At 38.2% G+C, this 22029-nt stretch overlaps 2 protein-coding genes across 4 annotated transcripts; one reads left to right on the top strand and one right to left on the bottom strand.

The window, feature by feature from the left end:
* The first annotated feature begins 158 nt into the window (after positions 1-158).
* On the top strand, positions 159-2170 carry msl-3 (male-specific lethal 3). 3 transcript variants are annotated; one of them, XM_088033727.1, is made up of 8 exons: positions 159-426; positions 480-548; positions 598-707; positions 755-1156; positions 1209-1361; positions 1415-1579; positions 1626-1835; positions 1883-2170. In XM_088033727.1, exons 1-8 carry the CDS (start codon positions 325-327, stop codon positions 1935-1937), a joined length of 1266 nt encoding a protein of 421 aa, XP_087889853.1. In that variant the 5' UTR covers positions 159-324; the 3' UTR covers positions 1938-2170. The 3 variants fall into 3 exon arrangements, with proteins under 3 accessions (XP_087889853.1, XP_087889852.1, XP_087889851.1); XM_088033726.1 differs by having other exon boundaries at positions 1406-1579; XM_088033725.1 differs by having other exon boundaries at positions 1403-1579.
* On the bottom strand, positions 1941-19930 carry form3 (FH2 domain-containing protein formin 3). Its single transcript, XM_088033722.1, has 13 exons — positions 19881-19930; positions 10086-10127; positions 8879-9071; positions 8391-8550; positions 7293-7326; positions 5475-6536; positions 5326-5426; positions 5100-5278; positions 4985-5055; positions 4811-4937; positions 4508-4760; positions 4372-4460; positions 1941-4328 (listed from the first exon to the last, which is right to left on the bottom strand). Exons 3-13 carry the CDS (start codon positions 9059-9061, stop codon positions 2280-2282), a joined length of 4308 nt encoding a protein of 1435 aa, XP_087889848.1. The 5' UTR covers positions 9062-9071; positions 10086-10127; positions 19881-19930; the 3' UTR covers positions 1941-2279.
* Positions 19931-22029: the final 2099 nt, after the last annotated feature.

Genomic DNA, 22029 nt, shown 5'->3' with positions numbered 1-22029 from the left:
ATTCATTTTGAATAACTGCAGGGTGATAATGTGATAACGCGTGGCCCAATTTCGGGTGATTGCTTATCGCAGTTGGCAGCCATGCGCACCGACTCCAGGCGCTTCCGTCAATAATTAAATTCGTATCTATCGATAATCAATAAATAATGAGCCCCTTTTATAATCGACATTGAATTTATCAAAGAAACCGACAAAACAAGAATAAAACTGGTGACATGTGATACCAACCTATCGTCAAATGTCATAAATGACAAGAATGTCAACAAACAATCTTATCAAGTGTACAATTACAAAATACCATTAAATTACTGTAAATACGATAATATGGTTTCTACCAGAGGTATCAAAGTGAAGTTCAGTGAAAACGAAAGAGTGCTATGCTACGAGCCAGACCCGACAAAAGCTAAAGTTCTCTACGATTCAAAAGTAAGCGAACATAACCTCAATAATCAATACGATTTGTTGTTATTGTGCGATAGGTTTTAGACGTTGTCGTCACGAAGGACCACAGGGGACGCAAATCCGTCGAATATCTAATCCACTTCCAGGTAATTTTTTCCGAATTTTTTCACGCAGTTTTTAACGCGTTTTTTCAAGGGATGGAACTCGTCTTGGGATAGATACGTGAGCGAAGAATACGTCCTGAAAGACACTCCAGAAAACCGACAATTACAGAAAGACCTCGCCGATAAATCTCAATTACAATTGTAAGTCGTACTGTTAGAGTCCCCCCCATCTTCACTTTGTCTTCTAGAGGGGCTTACTTATACCGCCGCGACCGCAAGAAACACAACCGCAAAACCAGCACAGCCCCCTCGTCTGATGACGGTAGCTCCAGCAGCCCCCCGAGAATGGACACGGATGATGGACAAGAAGTCACCAGTAGCTCTGAAGAAGACTCTTCTATTGAAGAAGACACGCTCCCCATTGAACTGACCCCGGAACTCCGCGCTTGTCTTGAACAAGACTACTGTCTTATCACCACGAAAAATAAGTTGCTGAAGCTTCCAGCGGAGCCCAACGTTGTTAATATTTTAGAGGGCTACTGGCGACACTACGCCACCACGCAAATTTCTGATTTGAGCGAGAAAACCAGCGCGAGGCATCGGTACCCTTTCAGTTCCCAGAAGCGACGACCTGAAGATGTGCAACGGAAGTACGAAACCTCGTGGGTTTTTAGTACCTTCTAGTAACTTTTGTTTTTGTAGCTTGTCGGTTTGTAGTGAGGTTTTGGACGGATTAAGGATATATTTCGACTACACAGTCAATGAATTGTTGTTGTACAAACCAGAACAGGATCAAATTGAGACAAAACAAGCAGCGTACACCTCCGCGGTCAGTTTCAATCAGGACGAATTAAGGTTGGTAACACTGCTCCAATTTCCCTCTAACTAAATTACAGTAGTACCAACAGTTACATGGACTACATCACATACTCGAATAATTTAAACGAAGAAGACTACCAGAACGACAATCAGCAGGCCATACAACGGAAAAGAAGTCTTAGATCTAGCAAAAGTGAAGGCGTTGTCAACGGAAACTCTCACCAAGAAGGAGCGAAGACAAAACCCAGTTCTAGGTAACATCCGTAGGTTGGTAACATTGTATTTTAATTGTTTTGGTAGTACTGACAACGAAAATCCCCTAATTCGGTCACCGTCGTGTCGCCTCTTACCTGAGCACGTTTACACGCAGCAGCCGCCGCCCCCTTGTTTAGTGTACGGCGCTGTTCATTTGACTCGTCTTTTTGTGAAGTTGCCGGAACTGTTAACCGCCGCCAACATAGAGGAGAATAAATGGAAGACGATATTGCAGCACGTGGATTCTCTTGTTGAGTAAGTTTTTTTTTGTAAAGTTGGCAGTGTACAGGGAACTGTTTTAGCTACTTAAATGAGCATCGGGAGTGGTACGGGGAGAAATTTTACATAGAAAAATAAAAAAAGGTTTAATAAAAGATGTATTACCTACAAGTAAATATTTGGTAACAAATAAATATGTCATTAGTGATTAGTTCAATTATAAAAATATAAGATGTCTCCACTAAGTTTCGATGCTGCAATGTTGGTACCTAATTAAGTGAGTTAAGTTAGTCTTTTATTGTGATTTGGCATAATACTGCGTGAAAATGAGACTGTCAAAACGTAGATAAGATGAATAAAATATTTTTTTATTTGCGTGTTTTACTGGGCACTGGTTACCACGCGTGCCAACCTAAACTCTCACTTATCCTATAATGCACTTTTGACTAGTGATAATGAAATGATTGCCAACTTGACGGCCTATTTTGTTCTAAAGTACGTACCAGTCTTTGGCACCGGAGTGCTGGAATGTATTTTGGTCGAGCTAGACGTCGTTGGTTTCATAAAAGACATCGGTCTTGGAGGTTTCGTCCCTGTGGTGATCCCCGTCGAGGGGCTGCGCTTCACGGTCTTATTCCCCGCAATCGGAGTCTTCACGGTACTCTTCACTGGTGCTTTCTTTACAGTACTCGTCGACGCTGAACTGTTGATCGAGCTCCGGGAGCTCACTATACTATTCCTCGAGTTCGATCTTTGAACGTTCGACTGTGGCTCTACTTTCCGGAAACTCTCGCTTCTGCGAGGAATCACACTTTTCTTCGGCGGTTCTTGCACGGTGCGTCTTGTCACCGCCCCTCGTTCCAAGCTCCGCCCGTATTTGGGTGGAGCTTTCCTCACAGTCTTGTTCGTGGGAGGAGCTTCACTACTAGTTGTCGAATCAACGCTTTTGTTTTCAAGAGAGGGGATTCTCATTGGTTTGGATTTACTAAAATCCGTGATGAGGATGTGGGTGGAGTCTTCGGGCTCGTAGTTACCTCCAGAGGACGCCCCTTGACTGGGCGACTCCGACATCAAACTCTGACTCTCTTCAAAGCCTTCGTCATTGTCATGTTCTTTGCTCTTCCTTGGAATGTCGATCTTCGTGCTTTCGTTCAACAGCGCCATTTTTACGTCGTCTTGGTTCACTCCAGTTTGGTGGCGGTACCTTCTGTGACTCCGCCCATCGTCAGTAGGATTGGCTTTCAATTTGTCTTGCCACGCCTTGAGGCGTGCCTCTGGATCTTCGTCTTTCGTCTCTTGCTTAACCTCGGCTTCTGATTCGTTGTTGTCCGTGCTGCGTTTATAACGACGGGTTCGTCGCGCTGCTGAGAACCTATCAAATTGTCCGTCGCCTAGCACGGGGGTGGGTTCAGGCTCATCCGGGCTGGGCACGGAGTCGCGGGGGCGGCCCATGAGGCGGCGACACGGACTGGGTTGAGTCGGCTCCCTTTTCTCAGTAGGAGTAGGAATGAAAACTTTACGAGTCGCAGGAGGAGTTTCGATGTTGTCTTGATCAATCTCGACTTTATTACTGATGGGTTGGTCCTCGGGGGCGTCGCGGAGGCGGCGCGGAACATAACCCAACGTAGTCTTAGGGGTGTCCCCCGGTTTTACGATATAGAGAGTGAGTTTGTCGGTGGGGCTTCGTTCACCTAGAGAGCTTATAAGATTCTTGCGGTCGTTGGTGTCTTCCGGTAGTGTTAACAGTCTTCGGGCGTCATCCTTGGCTTCTTCAGTGCTGTTGGCGACATTCAGCGTGGATTTTCTCCACGCAGACTTGTCTTTGATTTGTGGTTGGGCGTCTTCAACGGCCTCCATGGCGCTTACCACGTCCGTACTGTCGATGGTCTTCGATGGTTCCCACGCTGGGTACACCTTCCGGTAACTCGACTGACTCCCGCTGTAGACCTGTTTACCTTCCGGTAAGGTGTCCAAAGTGCTGCTTCTTTCACTCTCCGAGTCCATCTCAAGCGACCTCCGATTGGTGAGCCTCCTCGTTTGTCGCCTGTTCTCTTCATTCTGGTCGCTTTCACTCGCCTGCAGCCACGACTCGATCTTCTGCCGCAGCTCCTTCGGTTTTGTCTCTTCTTCGACGACAATCGGCTTGGATTCGCTTAGTGGCGACGGCGATGACGGCCGTTCTCTGTCGGAGGTGAAATCCGCCCCCAGGAGAGCCGGGCGCTTTCTTTGGCTGCCACCTCTGGATTTGCGCGACCACGACCTGTCGAGGCTTCCCCAAAGTCGCCTTTCGCGGTTGCTATCTTGACCGGAAGCTCGTAGGAAGTCCATGAGGTTACCTTCGTCTTCTTCGGACAAGACGCGGCTGCGACGTCTTCGGAGACTTCCGTTGGGGGTAATATCAGGGGAGCGCTCATCTCTGATGGAGTCCCCGTTGCCGTTGAACGAGCCCAGGCGACGGCGTGACAGCGAGGGGGAACCCGTCACCGAAGACAACTCGTCTTCGGAGGTTCCGTTGGTGGTTTTCCACCCCTGAAGCAAAGTTAAAGTCTCTGGAGAAGAGTTGCGATCTTACCTTTTTCATTGGAAAACCAGGTCTGCTGTCATAGATCTGGAGGTCGATAAAAGGGGTCTCGTTGTCGGCGGCGCCGCTCAAACTCTCCACTACAAAAAAAAAGCAGTCACGGGAAGAACACGAGGACCACACTTACTTTGTCTGCGTTTGGTGGCGAGGAGCTCTTCTCGTTGGCGTCGCCGGGCGTTCGCTTGTTCCTCTTGGATCCTCCGTCGTTCGTTGTCTCCAACCGCTTGTCTAAACTTGCAGTAGAACCCGTGGAAGATCCTGAAGCATTCCTCGAGTTTGAAGGAGTTGGTGTCTTCACAGAAGAACTCGCAGAGCTGTGTGCGCACCCGCTCCAGCTCTTCCACACTCTGCTGGAGATTCGACACCTCTCGCTCCGCCATCTTGAAACAAAGAACCATATATAGACAAAGTTAGAAGCAGTGGTACCAACCTGCAGGAACTCGGTCATCTGGTTCTTAATCTCGGACTCGGTGCTTGGCATCTCAATCTGTTTCTTGATTTTTTTGATTCTGGTGTCGAGGACGTTGATTTCGTTCTGGAGCTGCTCCACTGTCGTCCTGGAAAAGTAACAGTCAAAGGGTGTTAACCAAGACGAAGAACTTACTTGGCGGCGTCCTCCAGCACGCTGATGTTCTCCGTGAAGGTTAGCAGCTTCGGGTTCTTCTTCTCTGCTTGCTGAAAGTCTCTGTAGTGTCTTTCTGGGAGGTGGTGCAACTTACCAGAGCCACGAAGTGGATGAGGTTCATATTGGGTTTGTTGGCGCGGATGTCCGTCAGCTTCTGCAGAGATGTTAGTTTGACTCCCGCGGCGTCTCCTGCGTACCCGCCCGCGTTGAGGAAGTTCCCAGCGACGAGGATCATGTACAGGACCTCTTGGAGAGGCTTGTTGGTCATCAGATCTAAAACACAGACTCAGAACAAGAAGTTTTTTCTTCAGAGATGGTACCTTGGGCGGCTAGAATCATGGACCTGATGCTGGGCTCGAGGTAGCTCATGTTGCACGCGAACTCTTCCTTCAGAAGCATGCTTTCAATCCTCAACTTGTAGCTAGAAGAAGAAGAGTTAAGTCAAGATTAAGAAGATCTAGAGGAGTACTTAGAGAGCGCCGTGAGCTGAATCAAGAATTTTTCAGCGTTTCCAAGCTTGTTGAACTCTCCGTTGAAGGACTTCAGCATGTCGAGTTCATCAACTTCTGGTAGAATCTTCAGAAGGCCTTTGAGCTTCTCGGCGCCGATGTCGTCGTGCTCACCATCTTTAATCAACTGGACGATATCCTCATTGGAGCTCCGAAACTGCTTCAAGAAGATGTTAACATTCAAACTTCTCTTCCCATCCAACAGCGTGATCTCGCAGTTTTCTTTCCTCAGCCTCCGATCGAGAGTATCACCAGACCCCGCCTCCCGTCCTCTACTATTGGTGCTCTGTGTGGGCGGAGCCTGCTGACAGAACAGCCCTTCCATCTCTAACCAATCCATGTCCGCCATTGGCGAATGTTGATGACTACACGCCACCTGCGTCCAAATGTTGTTCTTCCCCACAACTTTATTATTCGGGATTTTATTCCAATTGAACGTCTTCATCTTAATCTTCGGCGCCGGGATCTCCTGTTGCGGTAACTTCACTATCACAGTATCACTTTCTGGCGGCGGTTTGGGCGTGGTTGCCTTCGGCGGCGCAGGCACGGGAGGCGGGATACAAGGCGGAGCTGGAATATTCGGCGGAGGAGGTGGAGGCGGAGGTAAAGGTTGCGGACTTTGGGGCGTGTTCAACGACTGTCTTCTCGTCAGACTAGATTCAGAGCGAAGATGGCAATGACAGAAGAATTTCGATTGCGCGCTGGGGGCCCTCAAGAGACGAGCGGCATCTTCGCGGTTTTCTAAAAGAGTCGCGCGGTGGATAAGCCGCTCTGCAGTGTCCCAAATAATATCGCTGATGGCGTCTTTGGGGTCGATGCGAAGCAAGTGCTGAAGGATACTCAAAAAGGGGATTTCTTGCGGGGTCTCGGCGACTTGCTTGAGGATGGCGTAGAAGACATCGAGGGGCGAGTTGAGGTCCACGCCGTGGGGGCCCTGGAGGCTCTGCGCGTCGTCGCTCTCGCGCTGCTCGTCGAAGACGTCCAGCTGCACCGCGAGCTCCGGCTCCGCCTCCGCGCATTTTCTTACAAAAAAAATTGAGATTGTACAGGGTGTTTCAAAATGATTTTCATCTCTTTTGTGCCGCTCGCATTGTGCTAGTCCTGTCACTTCTGTCAATAGTGTCACTTGTTAAACGTTAAAATCGCCAATAGGGACAGAAGTTAAACAACAAACAGCAAAATTAAGCAAAGCCTGAGTCAGTTTTATCCCCTAGATAATAATTTTTTTTAAGTATTTGAAGGTTATGTAACTAACACTCCAATCATTATCTTCGTAAAGCGGCATTTTTTAATTTTTACGAGAAATCACAGGTGTGTAGATAAAAATCTTTTTGAAACACGGCGTATTATTGGTTGCATCAAATATCAAAATGGCCGGAAAGTGTGTCAAACTGTCCTTTTCGGCAGTTCCGGCAACCTAAACCGGTAAAACCCCCCAGAAAAGTACAGTTCGTTAAACCAATAATGGAAACGTCAGTTTTATCCCCTAGATAATATTTTTTTTGAAGTATTTGAAGGTTATGCAACTAACACTCCAATCATTATCTTCGTAAAGCGGCATTTTTTAATTTTTACGAGAAATCACAGGTGTATAGATAAAAATCTTTTTGAAACACGGCGTATTATTGGTTGCATCAAATATCAAAATGGCCGGAAAGTGTGTCAAACTGTCCTTTTCGGCAGTTCCGGCAACCTAAACCGGTAAAACCCCCCAGAAAAGTACAGTTCGTTAAACCAATAATGGAAACGTGACTCAAAATTGACGAACATCCACATACCTTAAGTTGTTGAGCACCGGAAGCAGATGACATCCTGGAAAAAACATTCTCATGAATACAAATATTTGACGAAAGCCGAAATTCCCAGAACTCCGACATTACAATGCAGCGAAGGGCCGTCATAAAATAAAAGAATCAGAGAAGCTGTGGAATTCGAAATGACGTTTGAATTTCAATTCGGAGTATCAGTGCTGCCAACAGACCTTAATTACCATCAACTTTTGCTTGTCGATGACTCAACTAATTGCGCATTAAACGTGATAACCATCATCAAATAAACGAACGAGAGCATGGTCACCAAACATTTGGTCTAAAAAACAAAATTATCATAACATGAAACGACAATGTTGGCGAATAAATTATAAATCGTGTTAACTACATTTGTAAGTGACACTCAGACGATAGAAAAATTTAGTGAGTCTGTTAGCATATTAATTTAATAATCGTGTCGTATTAATATTTATTAAAAAATAAATTTGTAATATGAGATTTCTAAGAGCTGGGACTTTGATGTTATCTTTCTATTTGTGAGACCGCGCCTCGTTTGGATAAATTATTTTGGTTTTATGCAAATGGGGTCAAATTATGGCCACAAGACAGATCCGAGATATGATTTTCTTAAATAAATTAGACAGTTATGAGTGAGTCACGGAGAAAAAATGAGTTTTTTCGTCCACCTGTGGTACTGTTATTTCGGACCAGCCTATATCTATGTATATTAATCGCGTTTTTGTAGCCGCAGACTAATCGTTTTATTATAATTAATTCAAAGTCTCAGATTACCATTTAATCGATTAGGGAAGCCATAAACAAGCGTCACTATTAATATTTTGTTGAAGTCTGTCAAACTTTGGCAAGCAGGGCTGCCACTAGATTTCGAAAATCGAAGACGCGGTGTCAACAAATTGCGTAAATTCCCCAGCCGGGAAGCATTTCCCAACCATTTAAGGAAACGAACGTCACTGAATGTTTAAGTACAAACCATTAAATATGTTTATTTGATCTAATCATCCGAAGAATGTCCGCCGGGAGCGCAAAAAAACGGAGAAATCTCAAGACAAGACTATTCAATTAGAATTTTTCGGTGTTTACACGTACCGATAAATTCGTTTCTTCTTCGGATTCTGTCCGTGAGCCTCGGCGTGGAGATGATGAGGCAGTTGATGAAGGCGACGAGGGCCGTCTGGTAGTCCACAGCCGTGGCTCGGTCTAGTTCTTGGACGATGACGCTCAGTCTGTATCTCTCACCTTTGAGTTTCTGCAAAAGGAGGCTTTGAAATTAGAGTTATGTTGGTAGTACTGACAGTTTGAGGTTAAGAAAGAGCAAGGTCTAGAATTCTCTCATTAACACCACCGCGCCTGGGTTTCGTAACTCCAAAATCCACGCTTTCCCTCAAACAAACGCCAAAACGCGCGTTCCTTCTAAATGTTACTCAAACAAACGCCCACTTCTCCTCAAACACACTCTTTGGAGTGTCGTAAAGTCGTTTCGACAGCACTTAACAGCGGATTTTGGAGAGAAAATCGGGCAGATGGCGGCGTTGGGGGTCAATTATCTGTAATGCAACAATGTGACTCATATGGACCTTGTAATGCTCCAAAGTGTCAAGGGCGCGAGCATGACCCTCTTCGTTGTGCACACATAGCGCCGACAGCAGCTCGAAGACTTGCTTCTTGACGGTGATGTTGGGGGTGTCGAGAGCTGCAGCCAACTTCCTGATGTATTCGGGATTCTCCACGATGAAGTCCAAGCCGATCCGGGAGTCCATGGCTGGATAGCTGCAAGAACGCAATAACTCAAGTGGACGAGAATTGAAGATGGCGCAAGAAGAAATGTTGACCTGAATATTCAAGTCGTTAGCGCAATTAAGCTGGTTTTCTTCAGTTACCAAGAGCAATAAGAAAAACGCGTTGAATAGAAGAGGTCCAGAAGCGGCTCCTTGCGGTGCACCTCTTCCTTCGCGGCTCGAATGCTAATTCGGTTGCGTCACTCGCGCAATTCATATGCAAGCGCGTTTATGGCATTCATGTGCACATTTTTAGAAAGCGTAAACGCTTAGATGAAATTTATAGTTGTGCATTGATTCTCTGCAGACCCTTTTAGCCGTCTCTGGTTGTGTAAAAAAGACTTGAGTTTGATGCTGTGCATGTGTGCACCCTCTTCCAGAGAGGCCAAATCCGGTCAAGGCCGCACCCGAGCTAAATCCGGCCGACGCGGCGTCACAGAAGTCCAAGGTGAGGACTCGGAACTTTGATACGAACATTGCGCCTTTGATAGTGATGAAATAACTGTGCAAAATAATACCAAATTTGGACAACCAGTCCAAGGCGATTTGGAGTAAGGTTGGCGCCGCGGAGCCCATCTCGTGGAGGCCGGGGCGCCACCGTCGAATTCCCGCAAGGCCCCGCTTCGGACCCCATGTTGACCGACGCGTCATTTTCCACGTATGCAGCGTTTACACCTGTCTATTTCGAGAAAAATGGTGATACGTGAATGAGCTGGTTTTATCTGTTCGCGACTTGTCTCATTCCAGTTCGCCTACATAATGACTATATTTGCAGGAGTTGATCGAAATTTGTTGAGCGCGAACTGGATTTTCTAGAAGCTGGCGATTTGGTCTTTGTTTTGACGACGCTGGCATTAAACCCGTAAATCCTTTTAGGCGTCGAGACATAAATCGAACTCAAAGTCAACAAAACTCAAATAAAAGAGGACCCGAAGTGGAGCCTTGTGGCGCACGCAAAAACAAAGACGGTTTGTTGACCCAGCGCCTACTTGGATGAGTTTCTTACCGTCAACGGCTCCCTCTACGACGTCCGTGCAGGATGGCCAACCTGAAAAAGAAAGATTTTATGCCTGCTAGTTTCGCAATTTTTAATAATTGTAAGTTCCCACGTGATCTTCCCACTTAAGTACAAGTTGTACAGTTGGGACTTGTCTAGTACTCGCGTAATTTATGGGACAACTGTCGGATAATTTCGCTTCGTGATTGTTTTTGGCGTGTGGTTTTCTGGGCATAATTAGTAATAATTATTGGGAGTTAGGCAAGTTTTGGTTGCTTAACAGTTATTTATTGGATTTGAGATTAGATCGTAAATTGTGGATACGAGTTATGATTATTTTTTGTTTCTTTTCCGGGGTCTTAGTTTTATGGAAGTTGGAGTGATTTTTAAGAGGTGCTAATAAAATAAAACTGTCATTTTTTAAATTTATAGCGAGTGGGAAAAAATGAAAGTTATGGAGCGCGTTTTGTGGGAATTTTGAGAAGCTAGGAGTGGGACGAAAATTTAGGAAAAATCTGGGTTCTAGACGACTTTATTGGCTTTAAAACGACACCAAATGTACTAAACTTCTAGAGCAAAGAGACAAAATTTAGCAATTTTCATTTGGGGGGACGAACTCTAAACTTATTATTGCTCTAATTTTGTAAATTTTTGCTCTAAAACGGTAAAATTTCTAAAATTTGTATTATGCAATCTAAACTTTTGTAATTTCGCACAATTAATAAGTCAATTAAGAAAAGAAACCTCCACAAATTTTATTGTTCTAGAGCAAAAATTAAGAAAATTAGAGCATTGAATACAAAATTTTTGAAATATCTAGTTTATCCCTCAAAAAAAAATTCTAAAATTCATAATTTAAAATTTTGTAATTGTGTACAAATCATAAGTCAATTAAGAAAAGTAACATCCACAAATTTCATTGTTCTAAAGTAAGCTTAAGGAAAATAAGAGCCATAAATACAAAATTTTTGAAATATCTAGTTTATCCCTCAAAAAAAATTCTAAAATTCGTATCATGCAATCTAAAATTTTGTAATTTCGTGCAATTAAAGTCAGAAGAGTAACGTCCACAAGTTTCATTGTTCTGAAGCAAAAACTCAGAAAATTAGAGCACTAAATACAAAATTTTCGAAATTTCTAGTTTGTCCCTTAAATAAAAATTTCTAAAATTTGTATCATTCAATTTAAATTTTTGTAATTGTGTACAAATCATAAGTCAATTAAGAAAAGTAACATCCACAAATTTCATTGTTCTAAAGTAAGCTTAAGGAAAATTAGAGCAATAAATACAAAATTTTTGAAATATCTAGTTTATCCCTCAAAAAAATTCTAAAATTCGTATCATGCAATCTAAAATTTTGTAATTTCGAGCAATTAAAGTCAGTTAAGAAGAGTAACGTCTACGAGTTTCATTGTTCTGAAGCAAAAACTCAGAAAATTAGAGCACTAAATACAAAATTTTAGAAATTTCTAGTTTGTCCCTCAAATGAAAATTTCTAAAGTTTGTATCATTCAATTTAAAATTTTGTAATTGTGTACAAATCATAAGTCAATTAAGAAAAGTAACATCCACAAATTTCATTGTTCTAAAGGAAAATTAGAGCAATAAATACAAAATTGGCAAAATTTCTACATAGTTTGTCCCTCAAATGAAAATTTCTAACATTTGTATTAAGCAATCTAAAATTTTGTAATTTCACACAATTAATAAGTCAATTAATCAAAATAACCTCCACAAATTTTATTGTTCTAGAGCAAAAATTTAGAAAAATAGAGCATTAAATACAAAACTTTCGAAATATCTAGTTTATACCTCAAAAAAAAATCTAAAATTTTTATCATGTATTTATAAATTTTGTAATTTCGTACAATTAATCGGTCAGTTAAAAAAAGTAACGTCCACAAATTTCATTATTCTAAAACAAAAATTAAAAAAATAGAGCAATAAATACAAAATTTTCGATATTTCTACTTCGTACTCCGAATAAAAATTTCTAAAATTTGTATCATGCTATCTAGACTTTTGTAATTTCGCACAATTAATAAGTCAATTAAAAAGAGTAACGTCCACAAATTTCCTTGTTTTAGAGCAAAAATTAACAAAATTAGAGCAATTATTACAAATTTTATATACATATATATATTTTTATTTGTCTGGCTACTTTAAAATTTTGAAATTTAGCACAATTAATAAGTCATTTGAGAAAAGTAACACCAAAAAATTTTATTGTTCTAGAACGAAGATTAACAAAATTAGAGAAATAAATACAACATTTTCTAAACTTCTAATTTGTTCCTCAAACGAAAATTTCTAAAAATTGTATCATGCAATCTACAATTTTGTAATTTCGTACAATTAAATAGCCAATTATGAAAAGTAACGCCCAAAAATTTCATAGTTCTAGAGCTAAACATAAGAGAAGTAGAGCAATAATTACATTTTTTTTTTAATTTTTAGTTCATTCCTAAAATTAAAAATTTCAAAAATTTGTCTCTTACGTTTTAGAAATTTGCACAGTTAATAAGTGACTTAAGAAGAGTGATATTCACAAATATGACTGCTATGGGATTAAAACTTAGGAATTACAGCAATGAAAATAAAATACGAAAAATATTTTTTTCTGCTCTAATTTTGTAAATATGCGCATCTAATAAGTAAAATAATTTCCACGACCAATGCTCCAAAACCAAACTTTCTTCTTTAAAATGAAACGAAACTTCCAGAATGGCATGCCGCCACGACTTTTCAAAAAAAAAGTATTATCTAAGCCCAAATTGTATAACAAATTTGCAACATTAATTAGCACCACGGAAGTACCAATTCCCGTTAACCCCCTTTCCAAATCTCCGCACGAAATTTTTAATCAAAACAACTTTCAGTAAAGTGTGAAAAGCTTATAATTTCGACTAGTTTAGTTATTCAACGGCGTTATAACCGACAAATTGAAACGAGCTAATTAGCATTTCAGATGAAGAGACGAAAGAAATTCTTCCCCGGATCGCAATTATCGCGCCTTGACCTTAATTCAGCGCCATTCCCGAGCCCACGAATTGCATTCTCATCCAAACAAACCACTTGGAATGCACCGAAATTAATTGCAATAAAATCGCGATTAATTTCCATGCGCTTTGTGTCGATGGAAAATTTCGCGTCGTTAATCCAAACATGGGAAAGAGATTTTTTCGTGCTTTTATGGAGAATCAGAGCTCGAGACCTTTGTTGCAATGTGTGCTAATTGGAAAGAACAGATGTCGAATGACTCCTACAATACTCAGAAACGTTAATTTCAATTAAATAATTAATTACAGAGGAATTAACATAATTATGGGAATTCATTTGAAATTTGATACGATATGTAAATCCTGAAGAATTTTTCCTCCATCGCTGTCGTTTAATCGATATTTTTCGATAGGGTCAAGGCGAAATTTCCATAAAAACGACGTGTTCTCTCTCTTTCCATACGTCGCCGCCAATCTGCCCCCAAGCGGCTATTTAACGGCATTTATATTCTATACTTCTTCCTGACAACATAATCCTCGTACTTTCAGTTTCAGATCACACCTGTTATAAATTACAAGATTACGAGATGTTAAAACGTGTTATTTCACTTAAACTCATTTTTTAACTTTTTTTTTCTAAAAACCACTTCCGTTACCAGTTTTTCTTAATATGGAAACCTCTAAATCGCGATGATTTAATATGTTATAGTTCAGCCAAGTTAGTCTGAGCCACCATAAAATCATAAAAATTAGACGGCAACCGCAACCGGACAGTTTGCGGTATTTTGTCATTTATGACGAGACATCTGGCCTGTTTAGGGATGCTGTTCTTATCGCAGGGTGCAAACTTGAGCAAATAAACCCTCATTATGTGCACTTGAGAATCTTTTGAAGCTGTCCCGTTGCGGTAGCCCGCAAATTTTTATGCTTTTATGGTAGCTCAGACCAACTTGGCTGAACTATAAACACATACACGCCTACGAGCGTTTTTTGTGGCGATTTTTCTGAAAAAGTGGAGTCACGAAGTCGATGAAAAACGCTGAAAGTGCCAACAATTATATTCAAATACCAAGCTATTGTTGCAATATCAACAACTATCTATTAACAGCAGGTGGTTCTGATATTTCACGATATTTATAAGGCTGAAAGATTCGGCAAGATTTCAGGGAATTATGAGTTTGGGTTTATTACGTCTTGGAAGAGAGGTTTTATTGGGCTCAATACAAAGTTTTTCGCCATGTCGAAACGAACGCCTTTCTATTATTGTTTTGACGGTACATTTTCGAAATTTTGATTCAAGAAACCCCTAAAAATTTAAATGTTTTAAATTAACAAAATTAGAACAATAAATACAAAATTTACGAAATTTCTTGCGCTCTAAAATCTTACAATTTTGCACAGTTAGGAAGTCAGTTAAGAAGAGTAACCTCAATAAACTTTATTGTTCTAGATCAAAAATTAACATAACTAGAGCAATAACTACAAGATTTTCGAACTTTCCGATTCATTCCTCAAACAAAAATTTCTAAAATTTGTCTCTTGCGTTCTAAAATTTTGTAATTTGGCACACTTAAAAAGTAGCTTAAGAAAAGGAACATCTACAAATTTTATTGTTATAAAACAAAAATTAACAAAATTGGAGCAAAAAATTCGAAATTTTCAAATTTTCTGATTCATCTATCAAACAAAAATTTCTTCATTTTTTCCCTGACGTTCTAAAATTTTGTAATTTGACACAGGTAATAAGTTATTTAAGAAGAATAACCTCCATCAATTTTTTTGTTCTAGAGCAAAAATTAACAAAATTAGGACAATAAATACAACATTCTAATTTTTGGTTTGTTTTAAAAATTAGGGACAAAGTATTTATTATTCAAATTTTGTTAATTTTCGCTTTAGAAAAATAAAAGTTGTGGAGGTTACTCTTCTTAACTGACTTATTAACTGTACCAAAGTACAAAATTCTAGAGCAAACAAAAACAAATTTTAAAAAATGTTATTAAAAAGACATTTGAAAAAAAAATCTATTCGTCTAACTTTAGTAGTTTTCACGGTAAAACAATATAATTTATAGAAGTTACTCCTTTTGACTGACTTATTAAATGTGCCAAATTACAAAGTTTGCTTTAGAAAAAGAGAGAAATTGTGCTAAATTTCAAAATTTTAAAGTATCCAGACAAATAAAAATATATACATATATATTTTCAGGGATGAACTAAAATTTCTAAAAATTTTTAATAATTGCTCTAATTTTGTTAATTTTTGCTCTAGAACAAGGAAATTTGTGGACGTTACTCTTTTTAATTGACTTATTAATTGTGCGAAATTACAAAAGTCTAGATAGCATGATACAAATTTTAGAAATTTTTATTCGGGGTACGAAGTATCGAAAATTTTGTATTTATTGCTCTATTTTTTTTAATTTTTGATTTAGAATAATGAAATTTGTGGAGGTTACCTTTTTTAACTGACTTATTAATTGTACGAAATTACAAAATTTTTAAATACATGATACAAATTTTAGAATTTTTTTTTCGAGGTATAAACTAGATATTTCGAAAATTTTGTATTTAATGCTCTAATTTTCTTAATTTTTGATCTAGAACAATAAAATTTGTGGAGGTTATTTTTATTAATTGACTTATTAATTGTGTGAGATTACAAAATTTTAGATTGCTTAATACAAATGTTAGAAATTTTCATTTGAGGGACAAACTATGTAGAACTTTTGCCAATTTTGTATTTATTGCTCTAATTTTCCTTAAGTTTGTTTTAGAACAATGAAATTTGTGTATGTTACTTTTCTTAATTGACTTATGATTTGTACACAATTACAAAATTTCAAATTAATTGATACAAATTTTAGAAATTTTCATTTTAGAGATAAACTTGAAATTTCGATTTTTTTTATTTATTGCTTTAATTTTCTTAATTAAACTAAACTAAAATTAAACAATTATCTGTGTCCAATTACGAAATTGTAGAGCATAGAAGACAAATTTTAGAAATTTTTCATTATAGTGAACTTAGAATTTTGAAAATTTTATACATTCCTAGAAAATGTTTCCTTCTTCTTCTCAACATATTTTTCATTATCCACTCTCTTCTCTCTCATCCATGGCACGAAAAAGCAATTTGTTAAACCAAGGCCTGTCACACATTCGCGAACGCTGCTGGAGACGCAGATTTTATCAAGAAATGCGATATGGATGCTGTCGTATCAAATAAACAGCTGAGCAAACTTTTGTGTTTATAACCAGCCGTAAACACTCATTTACATTCAAATAACGCGTGCCAATATTTTAATAAAAAAAACTAAGAATATTTGATCAATTGTTTCACCAAGGCCGCCTTAGAAAACCGCGGTACCTAATTAGCAATTACCTGAGCACATCCTGAATGCCACCTACAAAAAATGTAGTCCCCACTCTCCCCTAGATAATTTTTCCATTGTTGTCATGTCACCAAAAATTATCACAAAGTCGCTTATTGATCTTGAACACGTTTGAACTTCCCATCAATCATAATTTTTTTCTTGTGCAAAACGTCAATATTTTGTTTGAATTCACAGTTAGCATTATTCCGATGTTTGCTCAAGCAGAAAAAAAGATTTATTGTTTAATTGTTTGCTAATAATGTTCTCCTGTGTTTGCGCACATTGCCGCATTATCATAAGATTAAGAAACGATCAAGTGGGTTGGGCACAACTTCAAATTATTCGGACAAATATAGTTTTTTCTTCAGATTTATGACAGCACTTTGTGTAAATAACTGGAATTTTAACGAATTTTTACGGTTATTGATGTCGAAATTAAAAGCGAACTAACGTTTATTCAAATTAGGATGTACAGGCGGTCGAAAAAACTCTCCTCCAGTGGTGCCAACTTGAAACAACGCCTTTCGTGCCCACTTTGATTTATATTGCGAAATTCGCATTCATTCAATTGTTATCTTTAATCAGATCGATAATGGACAAAGTGACCTATATATACAGGCTGTACTTAAAGTGTCATTTTTAGACGGAAGTTAATGGTGTAGCCGTCAGGGATTTTGTTTCATGCGTGTGGTAACAAATGATTGTTTGTTTCTACAATAGTGATTAGACGAATTTGCATACCGGTAATATTGAAAAGCGTGTGGTATTTAGAGGAGATATTAAGTCATAGCTCACGGTTAGGCATGTAGGCGGTTGTAATTAAGTGCGCGGAAAGGTGATATGCTTCTGGAGAAAATGGGAAATTGGTAATTATAGAAATCTTCGGGAGGATGGCGGCTTTAAGGACATGCTAAATCGTTGTTTTATTTTCTATTTCTATTCCTCATTCTGACAATTTTCCTTGTCAAGCGATCAAATTTGGGGAAATTACTACTTTTGAGCTGTTTTTTGTTTGTAGCAAATTTCAAAATTGTAGACCAAAAGACACAACTTTTAGAAATTTTTATCTTCAACAGGAACCAAAATCTACAATTTTTTTTAATAAAATTCCTAATTCTGCCAATTTTTGATTGAGAGCAACGAAATTTTGAAAGTTTACTACCTTTAAGCTGTTTATTAACTGCTCCAAATTTTAAAATAGAAGAGCAACAGACACAAATTTTATTTTCAACAAGAGCCATAATCTAGAAATATTTTTAAAGAAAATTCTTTATTTCGCCAATTTTCGTTGTAAACCAATCAAATTTAGTGAGATTACTACTTCTGAGTTGTTTATTAACTGCATTAAATTTCAAAATTGTTGTCCAAAAAACACAAATTTTTATTTACAACAAGACAAAAAATCTACAATTTTTTTAAATAAAAATTCCTAATTCTACCAATTTTCGTTCGAAAACAACGAAATTTGGGAAGGTTACTACTTTTGAGTTGCTTATTAACTGCACCAAATTTCAAAATTAAAAACCAGCAGAAAAAATTTTAGAAATTTTTATCTTCAATGGAAGCCTAAATCTACAACTTTTTTTGAATAAAATTCTTAATTCTTGCAATTTTCGTTCTTGAGCAACGGAATTTGTGGAGATCACTACTATTGAGTTGGTTATTAACTGCGCAAAATTTTAAAATTATAGAGCAACAGACACAAATTTTAGAAATTTTTATGTTCAACAGAAGCCAAAATCTACATTTTTTTTGAAGAAAATTCCAAATTCTGCCAATTTTCGTTCTAGAGCAACATTTGTAGAGGTTATTACGTTTAAAGTGTTTATAAACTACACCAAATTTCATAATTGTAGATCAAAAGACACAAGTTTTACAATTTTTTATCTTCAACAGGAACCAAAATCTAAAATTGTATTGGAAAAATTTCCTAGTTCTACCAATTTTCGTTTGAGAGCCTCAACATTTAAAGAAGCTACTATTTTTGACTTGCTTATTAACTGCACCGAATTTCGAAATTGAAGAGCAATAAACACAAATTTAGAAATTTTTATTTTCAAAGGAGCCAAAATATTCATTTTTTTTTTAAGAAAATTTCTGATTCAGTCAATTTTCGTTCTAAAGCTACGAAAATTTGGACAGGTTAAAACGTTTGAGGTGTTTATTAACTGCACCAAATTTCAAAAATGTAAAACAACAGACACAAATTTTAGAAACTTCTATCTTCAACAAGAACCAAAATTTACAATGTTTTTTGAAGAAAATTCCTAATTCTAGCAATTTTCGTTCTAGAGCAACGAAATTTGGGAAAGTTCCTACTTTTGAGCTGCTTATTAACTGCAGCATATTTCATAATTGTAGAGCAACAAACACAATTTTTACAAATTTTTATTTTCAACAGGAGACAAAATCCACAATTATTTGGAAGAAAATTTCTAATTTTGCCAATATTCGTTCTAAAGCAACGAAATTTGCGGAGGTTACTATGTTTAATCTGTTTATTAACTGCACTAAATTTTAAAATTGTAAATCCACAAATTTTAGACATTTTTATCTTCAACAGGAGCCAAAATGTAAATTTTTTTTGAAGAAACAATCCTAATTCTATCAATTTTCACTCGAGAGCAACAAAATTTGGGCAGGTCACTACTTTAAAGCTGTTTATTAACTGCACGAAATTTCAAAATTGGAAAGCGACAGACATAAATTTTAGAAATTTTTATCTTCAACAGGAACCAAAATTGACTATTACTTTTTGAATAAAACTCCTAATTCTGCCAATTTTCTTTCGGAAGCAACGAAATTTGGGAAGGTTACTACTTTTAAACAGTTTATTAACTGCACCAAATTTCACAATTGAAAACACAAATATTAGAATTTTTTATCTTCAGAAATAGCTAAAATCTACAATTTAAAAAAAACAAAATTCGTAATTCTGTCAATTTTTGTTGTAGAGCAATCAAATTTGGTAAAGTTACTACTTTTAAATTGCTTATTAACTCCACCAAATTTCAAAATGGTAGAGCTACAGACGTAATTTTTAAAAAATGTTATTTTCAACAGGAGTCAAAATACTTTTTTTGAAGGATCCTAATTCTGTTAATTTTCATTCTCGAGCAACTTTATTAAAAACTAAATATTTTAACCCCTAGTTAACTAGATTTGGACTCATTTTCAAGCTAAAATAAAAAACTGTCATTCGCAAACAGCGCGAATCATCAAAACAATGACTAATCTGCTTCCAACATCTCAAAACAGTCCACTTTTCCAAAAACCGCCAAATGACTCAACTCAAATCCCACTCTCAATTTCCTCCGAAGGCCCCGAAAATCTCACCACCCACTCCCTCCACTTCCACACTTCACCCTCAAACCCCTGCACCACCAAAACCCTGACACGCAACACGTGAATAATTTGCAAATACTTACATCACCGTCCGCACATGCACCTTTGAACACCGTTTCCGCGCGAACCGTGAACACCACTAGCCCGCGTCGGAGGCGGCGGACGCGGCGTCGGTTAAATAACACCCCTTTCACTTTTCGTCGCAGCTCTTGGCGGCGTTTCGAAGTGGTGTCGGTTTAAAGTGCGGCGCCGCGATCAGCTGTGGAACTCAAGACGGACCTCGGCGAGCTAGGCCTTCGCGCCGGTAACACTTTCACTTAACTCTTCGGCCTCTTCCACTTACCTGTGTGGGACGGACAGGTTCTATTATGCGATATCATAGACGGTTAGTCGCTAACTAGCTGCTCCTGGTACAAAAGCGATCCATAGTTGCGGCGGGGACGTGGGGGGGAGAACAATTTGCTTCAAATTGGAAAAACAATGACAAAAGGATGGGCATCGAAGACGTTTACCCGCTCTTGCTTCGGTTTTGTTGCATTTAGACAGACAGTTAATGAGAGTCCTGGAAGGTCCCTAAGGAATTTGGGGGCCATAAATGGGACGTTCATGGATCGACGAAAAGTGCGAGTTTCAGTCTCATTTGCCCGCGATTCTGCGACTTTGGATTCGCTAGAAAAGGAGTTAGAAGGTCAGAATCCAACGATTTTCTAGGTTTCAGTATCTCAGTTCTTTACGATTCTCTAAGATCTCCAAGCTTCTAGAAATTTTTGGGTTTCTTAGAATGCTGAGTTTAGAATCACCGATTTTCCGAGGTTTTTTAAGCCTCCCAAAAATTCTATGCGATCTTCTAGGTATCTCAAGACGTTTCAAAGATTTTTCCGAGACTTTTTAGGTTTCCCAAGACTTATCAGATCTATTTTCTGGATTTCTTAAGTTTTCCCAAATTTCTAAAAATTCTATAGTATTTTCTAAGTTTGTCTAATATTTTTTAGGTTTCTCAAAATTCCATTTTCTTGGCGTTAAATTGTTTAGTCAACATATTCGCTCTAGGTTTGGCAGATTCATGAAGGATCGAGATTTTACGAGGTTTTTCTAGGTTTCTCTAGGGTCCCAAAAATTTTCAATATCCTATGCAATCTTCTAGAAATTTCTAGGCGTCTCAAAGATCTTCCGGGATTTCTAAGCTTTTCAAGAATAATACTATGGTATTCCATTTGATCTTCTAGGTTTGTCTAGGGTTGTCAGGTGTATTATCTAGGTTTCTCAAGTGTGTTCTCTATGTTTCTCAAATGTATTATTTACGATTTTCAGGCTCTCCCAAATTCACAAAAAATCTGTGAAATTTTTTAGGGTTTCTCAACGATTTTCTAGGTTGAGGTATCTAATATTTTTTAGATTTCTCAAAATTTCTTTTTTTTCACGTTAAATTGTTTAGTCTTCATATTCGCACTAAATTTAGGAGGTTCCTAAAGGATCGAGATTTTACGAGGTTTTTCTAGGTTGTTCAAAAGGTTTTTCTGGGTGTCCCAAAAATTTACCTGAATTTTCTAGGCTTCTTAAAGATATTATATTAGTATTCCATTCGATCTTCTAGGTTTTTACAAGCTTGTCCGGTGTATTATTCAGGTTTCTAAAGTTCTCCTAAACTCCCAACATTTTTAGGGTGTTTTCTAGGTTTCTCAACAATTTTCTAAGCTTGTCGATTTTTTTTAGGTTTGAGAAAGCTCACTTTTTTTCACGTTAAATTACTTACAGGGCATATTCGCTCTAGGTTTGGCAGGTTGCTGAGGATCGAGGTTTTTCAAAGTTTTTCTAGGCTTCTGAAAAGGTTTCTCTATGTCAGAAAAAAGTCTTTTAGGTATCTCCAGGCGTCCCAAAGATTTTCAGGGATTTTCTAAAAATTCCAAAAATTCTATGACATTCTATTCGATCTTTTAGGTTTCTTTAGGCTTGTCAGCCTATTATCCTGGCCTATTAGGATATCCCAAATTCTAAAAAAGTCTGTGATATTTTCTAGACGTCTTAAAAATTTTTCGAGGTATTCTAGGCTTCTCAAAAATTTAAAAAATGTTAGGTATCTCTAGGCATCTCAAAAATTTTCCGAAATCTTTTAGGCTTCTCAAAGATGCTACGGTATTCTATTCGATCTTCTAGCTTTCTCTAGACTTCTCCCGAATTCCCAAAAATTGTGGTATTTTCTAGGTTTCTCAGCGTTTTTCTAGGCTTCTCAAA

This window comes from Gnatocerus cornutus, chromosome 4 (genome assembly GCF_029298725.1).
Source record: "Gnatocerus cornutus isolate USDA-ARS CGAHR chromosome 4, icGnaCorn1.1, whole genome shotgun sequence".
NCBI classification, from domain to species: domain Eukaryota; kingdom Metazoa; phylum Arthropoda; class Insecta; order Coleoptera; family Tenebrionidae; genus Gnatocerus; species Gnatocerus cornutus.
This window is presented reverse-complemented; position numbering and strand designations above follow the sequence as displayed.